Below are 8,304 nucleotides of genomic sequence, written 5' to 3' on the forward strand. Positions count from 1 at the left end.
TTTTTTTTTTTAGTGAATTACTATCTGTACCAGAAAAGTGAGATCTTTTAGGTAAATAATAAATAATATAATGTTTTTACTTCTTTCTGCCATAAAGGCAGTTAATAATATAATTTTTTTCTGTAACTTACCCAATGAATATGACTTATTTAGATGATTAACTATATCAAAATCTTTCTATAAAGCTAGGAAAATAAGTATTATTACATATTCTTGCCTCTATTTAAAAGTCTTATAAATCCCTTGATATTAATGGTAACATGAAAGTAAAATTGTGACTGTCATTTAGGTTTATATCATCAGTATTTGATGGGGCAGGAGAAGGAAAATCACTTATTCAAGAAATGAGGATAAACTGTTGAAAATGTATGTTTTGCCTCAAGTTTAAAATGCAGACAATATGTTTTTTGGTTTGTTTTGTCTTGTTTTATTTTGGATTCTATTCAGATACACACACAGAATAGACATGCAAACATACTCAGATCTTCCCCTATTTACCCTTTCAGTTCACAGGAGTGATGGAAGATGGAGAAAGGCACTTTGTTCCTTATAATTCTCTTGTGGGTATTATTTCTCTTATAAATTCCCATTTCTAATTCTGCTCAATTTTAGTGTTTTGTTTTCATTGTCATAGTTTCTCCTCAGAGGTCCACTAACACACAACATACAATGATCCCTCAAACTAGAAAGATAATATACTTTGAGAAATTTTTGCTTAGGATTTTCTTGATGTAAATGTCAGTATTGACATTGTCAATCTTTAAATTGGAGGTAGGAGCTGGAAGCGGTGGCTCATGCCTGTAATTCTATGCTTTGGGAGGCCAAGGCAGGAGGACCAGGAGTTCGAGGCTACAGTGAATCATGATCATGCCACTGCACTCCAGCCTGGGCAACAGAACAAGGCCTTGTCTCTGAAAATAAATTAATAAATAAAGATGGCCAGGCATGGTGGCTCACACCTATAATCCCAGCACGTTGGGAGACCGAGGCCAACATATCACTTGAGGTCAGGAGTTCAAGACCAACCTGGCCAACAGGGAGAAACCCCGTCTCTACACAAAATACAAAAATTAGCCAGGCATGATGGCGTGCACCTGAAATCCCAGCTACTTAGGATTCCAAAATGCTGGGGTTGCAGGCATGAGCCACTGAGCTCAGCCTTGTGTTCCTTTTTTAAATATTGTCATTGCTTAATTTAAAAACATGTCAGAAGATTACCTTTAGTTTTTAGTGCTAAACAATAAATATCCTGATTATTAATTTTGTCATTCTAGTCTGACATTTTATACCATTAAGGGCCGTTGTTTTGGAATGTTTGGGTAGCTGTTTAGAAAAAAAATATCAAAGGCCAGGCACGGTGGCTCATACCTCTAATTGCAGCACTTTGGGAGGCTAAAGCAGGCAGATCACGAGGCCAGGAGATCGAGACCATCTTGGCTAACATGGTGAAACCCTGTCTCTACTAAAAATACAAAACATTAGGCAGGCGGGGTGGCGGGCGCCTGTAGTCCCAGCTACTGGGGAGGCTGAGGCAGGAGAATGGCATGAACGAACCCAGGAGGCGGAAGTTGCAGTGAGCTGAAATTGCGCTACTGCGCAACAGAGTGAGACACTGTCTCAAAAAAAAAAAAAAGAAAAAAAATTAAAGCTTAGATTACTTTCATTACATCAAAATAAAATTCAGAGAGATGAAGGATTAACATTTAAAAATAAATAAAAGCAGTAAGACAAAATTTGGATGAATATTTTAATTTTGTGATGGGGAAGACTTGAGTAAACATTTTCCAAAATCTAAATCTAAGTACCATAATGTTTAGAAAGCATTGCTAAATTTGACCACATTAAAATGTTAAACGTTTTATGATTAAAAATGTAAACACACATACACATAACCAAGTCACAAAACAGATGACAAACAGAGGTGGGCAGGAATATTTGAAACAGATGTGACAGAAGGTTTCTATAACATACAAAACAACTAATAACCAACAGAAAAAACATCTGTAACCAAATAAAGAAATCGGCCGGGCGCGGTGGCTCAAGCCTGTAATCCCAGCACTTTGGGAGGCCGAGACGGGCGGATCACGAGGTCAGGAGATCGAGACCATCCTGGCTAACATGGCGAAACCCCGTCTCTACTAAAAAAATACAAAAAACTAGCCGGTCGTGACGGCGGGTGCTTGTAGTCCCAGCTACTCGGGAGGCTGAGGCAGGAGAATGGCGTAAACCCGGGAGGCAGAGCTTGCGGTGAGCTGAGATCCGGCCACTGCACTCCAACCTGGGCAACAGAGCCAGACTCCGTCTCAAAAAAAAAACAAAAAAAGAAATAGATTGGCCAGGAACGGTGCTCACGCTTGTAATTTCAGCACTTTGGGAGGTCGAGACAGGAGGATCACTTGATTCCAGGAGTTTGCGACCAGCCTGGGCAACAAAATGAGACGCTATCTCTGCAAAAAAATTAAAAATTTATCTGGGCATGGTGGCCCACGCCTGTAGTCCCAGGTACTTAGGAGGCCAAGGCATGAGGATTGCTTGAGCCCAGGGGGTCGAGGCTGCAGTGAGCCCTAATTATGCCACCACACTCTAGCCTGGGTGACAGAATGAGACCCTGTCTCAGAGAAAGAAAAAAAAAGAATAAGGGTGAAAGGCAAGAAGAGGCAACACAGGCTGAAAAACACAAATTCCCAAACATGAGAATTTGCTTAGCTGCAATGGTATTTAAAGAAGTGTAAATTAAAATCAGTAGAGACTTACGGTTTAACAAGCATACTCTGTTCTGTTCTTTTTTTTTTTTTTTTTTGAGACAGAGTCTTACTCTGTCACCCAGGCTGGAGTGCAGTGGTACGATCTCGGCTCACTGCAGTCTCCTGCCCCCAGGCCCAAGCAATTCTCCTGCCTCGGCCTCCCGAGCAACTAGGATTACAGGCACCCTCCACTATGCCCGGCTAATTTTTGTGTTTTTAATGGAGGTGGCATTTCACCTTGTTGGCGGGGCTGATCTCGAACTCCTGACCCAAAGTGATCCACCTTCCTCAGCCTCCCAAAATGCTGGGATTACAGTCGTGAGCCACTGTACCCAGACTCACTCTGTTCTTTTCTATACATTCTTGTTATTCACTTAATATACTTTGGTTGTTTCCATATATACTTGCTTCCTTGTTTCTAATTTCTACATAATATTTCATTGGTGGATGCAATGCGTATACTTTATATTACTGATGAACATATTTTGTCTTTTGCATTTTTGTATCATTTGTCTACAGTTACTAAAAATTAGCTGGGCATGGTGGCTCATGCCTCTAATCCCAGAACTTTGGGAAGCCAAGGTGGAAGGTGTTGCTTGAGCCCAGGAGTTTGAAACCAGGGTAGGCAATATAGTGAGACCCCGTTTGTTTTAAAATTGTTTTAAAAGGAAAAAAAAAATCGGTACAAAATTAGACTAACAAAATAAGACTGGTTTTAAAATAATTTTATCAACTTTAACAAAATAGATTTTAAAAGGAGTTTTAAAATTTTCAGAAATTTCCCAAATTTCAAATACCTTGTGAACTGTTCTTTAAGAAGTAAGTGGAATGGTAACAGTGTTAACTCATGCAAGATGAGCCCAATTCTTGTCTGAGGGACACCAACATTAAAATTTTTCTGTGGACAAATTTATTTGCATTTTTTTCAGGTGAATGCTTGAGGTGCATGTTCTGGAATAACCTTGGTTGCATCCATTTTGCCATGAGCAAGCACAATTTGGGAATATTCTACTTTAAAAAGGCTCTGCAGGAGAATGATAATGTCTGTGCACAGCTCAGTGCAGGTAGCACTGATCCAGGTAAGCCCAGTACTGGGGTACAGCTTGTATTTACTACATCAGAAAAGCATGATTTAAAAAGCATGAATGTGGTTAAAATACCCACCATATATACTTACATATAGTTAACTCTGATCTTACCCAACAAGTTTGGCTCTGGGGATTTTTAATAGATAATGCTACTTTGAATAGCAATAACAAGGTGTTAAGAGTAATTTTGAATTTTCCAGAAATTTAAGTTGCATTCCATTTTTCATCGATTTGAAAATGAATAATTCCCTGTGGTAATGTTATGTAACAGAATGTTTGATTAGTCACAACATGACTGTGCCAAACTAGATTTATTATAGATTTTTTTTTTTTTTTTTTTGAGACAGAGTCTAGTTCTGTCACCCAGGCTGGGTGTGATTTCAGCTCATTTCAACTTCTGTCTCCTGGGCTCAAGTGACCCTCCCACTTCAGCCTCCTGAGTCGCTGGGACTATAGACACATGCCACTGTACCTGGCTCATTTTTGTGTTTTTTGTAAAGATAAGGTTTAGCCGTGTTGCCCAGGCTGGTTTGGAACTCCTGGGCTTAAGTGATCCTCCCACCTCAGTCTTCCAAAGTACTGGAATTACAAACATGAGCCACTGTGCATGGCTTATTATGGATTCTTTGCAGAGTTTTACATGTGATACTACTGGCAGCATCTGACAGTCTTTAAGCAATTTCCTCACATTGATCCTTTAATATGCATTATCATATGGATCCTTTATCTGAAATGCCTAAAATCAAACAATTATTTAGCTTTTAAAAATAATAACCTATTTAGGTCGGGTGTGGTGGCTCACGCCTGTAATCCCAGCACTTTGGGAGGCCAAGGTGGGCAGATCACGAGATCAGGAGATTGAGACCATCCTGGCTAACACTGTGAAACCCCGTCTCTACTAAAAAATACAAAAAAATTAGCCAGGCGTGGTGGCAGGCGCCTGTAGTCCCAGCTACTCGGGAGGCTGAGGCAGGAGAATGGCGTGAACCTGGGAGGCGGAGCTTGCAGTGAGCCGAGATGGCGCCATTGCACTCCAGCGTGGGCGACAGAGCGAGACTCTGTCTCAAAAATAATAATAATAATAACCTATTTAATTGGTGCCAAATGTGTTATAAATCAAGGTTGACTGAAACATTGAATAGATGATAACACATGGCAATAAAATGGTTAACCAAGATGAAATTTTTATTTTATTTTATTTTATTTTTTGAGACGAAGTCTCACTCTGTTGCCCAAGCTGGAGTGCAGTGGCGTGATCTTGGCTCACTGCATCCTCCACCTCCCAGGTTCAAGCAATTTTCCTGCCTCAGCCTCCCAAGTTGCTGGGACTACAGGCACCCGCCACCATGCCTGGCTAATTTTTGTATTTTTAGTAGAGACGGGGTTTCACTGTGTTGGCCAGGCTGGTTTTGAACTCCTGACCTTGTAATCCACCCGCCTTGGCCTCCCAAAGTGCTGGGGTTACAGGCGTGAGCCACTGAGCCCAGCCAAAATTTTAAAAGTGGAAACTTCATACAGACTCTAAAATGTTGGCTAGGCAAGATGGCTCATGCCTGTAATCCCAACATTTAGGGGAGGCCAAGGTGGATCACTTCAGTCCAGGAGTTCAAGACCAGCCTGGGCAACATAGTGAGAACCCCATCTCTACAAAAATAAAAGTAAAAGAGAATAAAGTAAAAATGTAGAAAAGTAGTATAAGGTTCAAAGGAGTGAGAGTGGGTCCCATCTCTTATCTTTGCCTTCCTGGAGCTTTGTTGCCTGAGGAGCTGGCAAATGAGAAGAGACATCTCTGGCTCTGCCAGTATAGACAACTGAGATGACTCTGGAGAATATTTGTGGGGTTGAGGACGGAGACCACCATTGTTGAGAGCCGTTATAACTCAGATCAGGATTATTGGTGTTAAACATGGTAGTGTCTAAGTACTTAATGGAGTAAATGTTCTCAAGGTTACTATTACTTTAAATCTAATGATGTATTCTTATCTAATTTTTATCACTAGGCAAAAAATTTTCAGGAAGACCCATGTGTACGTTACTAACCAATAAGAGATATGAGTTGCTGTATAACTGTGGAATTCAGCTTCTTCACATTGGAAGGCCTCTTGCTGCCTTCGAATGTCTGATTGAAGCTGTTCAGGTTTATCATGCAAATCCTCGCCTCTGGCTACGGCTGGCTGAATGCTGCATTGCTGCCAATAAGGGGGTGAGTGCTACTTGGGTATCTTTTTGAGCCCTATCTTCCCCCCACTTACTACATGGAATGTTACAGAAAAAAAGAACCTTGGAAACATACATAAGACATCATTCTCTTTTTTTTTTTTTTAATTTTTTTTTTGAGACGGAGTTTCTCTCTTGTGCCCAGGGTGGAGTGCAATGGCACAATCTCGGCTCACTGCAACCTCCACCTCCAGGATTCAAGCGAGTCTCCTGCCTCAGCCTCCCGAATAGCTGGGACTACATACACATGCCACCATGCCCAGCTAATTTTGTATTTTTAGTAGAGATGGCGTTTCAACATGTTGCCCAGGCTGGTTTTGAACTCCTGACCTCAGGTGATCCACCCACCTCAACCTCCCAAAGTGCTGGAATTACAAAGTGCTGGGATTACAGGCGTGAAGGTTAAAAAGAGAATGATGATGGTCATTTTCTTTTGATTTCAGTGAAATGTATATGTAGTCTTCCTTAACCATTGGTGAAAAAAATTTAGTTTCAGAAAGTCATTTGTTGGCCAGGCGTAATGGCTCATGCCTGTAATCCAAGCACTTTGAGAGGCCGACGTGGGTGGATCACTTGAGCTCAGGAGTTCAAGACCAGTGAGACACCCACATCTCTACAAAAAATTATTAGGTGTGGCAGCGATTGCCTGTAGTCCCAGCTATTCAAGAGGCTGAGGTGGGAAGATCGTTTGAGCCTGGGAGGTGGAGGTTGGAGTGAGACCAGATAGAGCCACTGCACTCCACCTTAGGCAACAGAGCAAGACCCTGTCTCAAAAAAAATAAAAATTTATAAAGTCATTTGTTAACATTCTCATTCTTGGTAAGTAAGTGTGGCAACATTAAAGAGTTGAAGCCAGTGATAAATTCATGTATGTTGGAACAGTGGTCTGCTAGCTGCTCCAGGGGTCAGGAGCCATGCCATCTGCTGGCATAAGAATAGTGTTGTGTAGCCTGATGATTAGAAAAGGTTTTGGCCAGGCGCGGTGGCTCACGCCTGTAATCCCTGCACTTTGGGAGGCTGAGGCAGGCAGATCATGAGGTCAGGAGATCGAGACCATCCTGGTTAATACAGTGAAACCCCGTCTCTACTAAAAATACAAAAAATTAGCCGCGCGAGGTGGCGGGCGCCTGTAGTCCCAGCTACTCGGGAGGCTGAGGCAGGAGAATGGCGTGAACCCGGGAGGCGGAGCTTGCAGTGAGCCAAGATCGCGCCACTGCACTCCAGCCTCACTCCAGCCTGGGCAACGAGACTCGGTCTCAAAAAAAAGAAAAGGTCTGATAACGCAATGTGGAAAGAATTGCATTTCCTTCAATGCCTGAGGGTTTTACTTTGGTTTCAGTAAATGATACAGAGTTTATGGATTACACCAGTCTGTTTCTCTCTGACACATGATTGCCCATGGTAGCTATGAGAATAGGCTAGTTTACATTGATGTCCATGCTTAGATTATCTCCAAATGGCAGTTGGTGGAAGCCTTTTGAATTTCAATTTGGGAGGGATCAATAGGAGATAGGGGAAAGATGGGTTGTATCAGAATTGCCAGATATGTGTATCTTCCATTTGCTACCGCACCCCCTGCCCTTGCTGTGAAACACTGGGAAGGTATGATACCTGGAGGTTTTACCTTGCATGCCTGCCATAGGTGATGTTGAGGCTCTCCTGCTGCATAGCAGTTTCTGAGAAGTACAAGAACTAAGTAAAGAACTTAGTTCCTTAAGAACTAAGGATTAAAGAAGTGTGTTTGCTAGTTTTCATACATGGTACTTAGGTAGTTTATGATTTGAGTATACTAATAGAGGAAGAGATGAGTGCTTTGTCTTTGAAAGACTTTAATTATTTAATCATAGTTTGCTTTTTAAAAGACAACTTTCTTATTGGTTAATTCTTAACTGATAAACAGTTCTAGGTAGAATTTGTACTTCTTAAAGATAAAAGAAGCAAATAGAAATTGCCTATTCTCTTTAATCTATTTATAAATTTAAGTGTTGGGGGCCTTTCTTTGGTATTTACTGGAAACCAGGGTGTTACTTTTTTCTGGGAAAAGAAAAAAGTAACTCCCTAGTTTTGTAAAGTTTAATATTTTCTTTTTAAATTAACTGGTTTTAGAATTAGTACTTTTGGGATTGTGTTTGTTCTACAGAAGCCATTGAGCTTACAAGGTCTCCCCCACTCCCCCTAGAGGAGAAGGAGCGGGAGGGGAGGATAAGTATTTTCCATATTAATATGCTGCTAGTCCTGTTTTTTTTTTTTTTTTT

General features: G+C 41.1%; 1 protein-coding gene across 3 annotated transcripts in view; it reads left to right on the top strand.

The window, feature by feature from the left end:
* Positions 1–8,304, top strand: part of CNOT10 (CCR4-NOT transcription complex subunit 10) — a 58,184-nt gene that overhangs the window by 41,470 nt on the left and 8,410 nt on the right. For all 3 annotated transcript variants that reach the window (XM_017887694.1, XM_017887693.1, XM_017887695.1), the window contains exons 9-10: positions 3,674–3,823; positions 5,833–6,035. In XM_017887694.1, coding sequence (XP_017743183.1) covers positions 3,674–3,823; positions 5,833–6,035 — 353 coding nt within the window. The remainder of the gene's footprint in view (positions 1–3,673; positions 3,824–5,832; positions 6,036–8,304) is intronic.

Source organism: Rhinopithecus bieti, unplaced genomic scaffold (genome assembly GCF_001698545.2).
Source record: "Rhinopithecus bieti isolate Rb0 unplaced genomic scaffold, ASM169854v2 scaffold_17429, whole genome shotgun sequence".
Taxonomy (NCBI): Eukaryota; Metazoa; Chordata; class Mammalia; order Primates; family Cercopithecidae; genus Rhinopithecus; species Rhinopithecus bieti.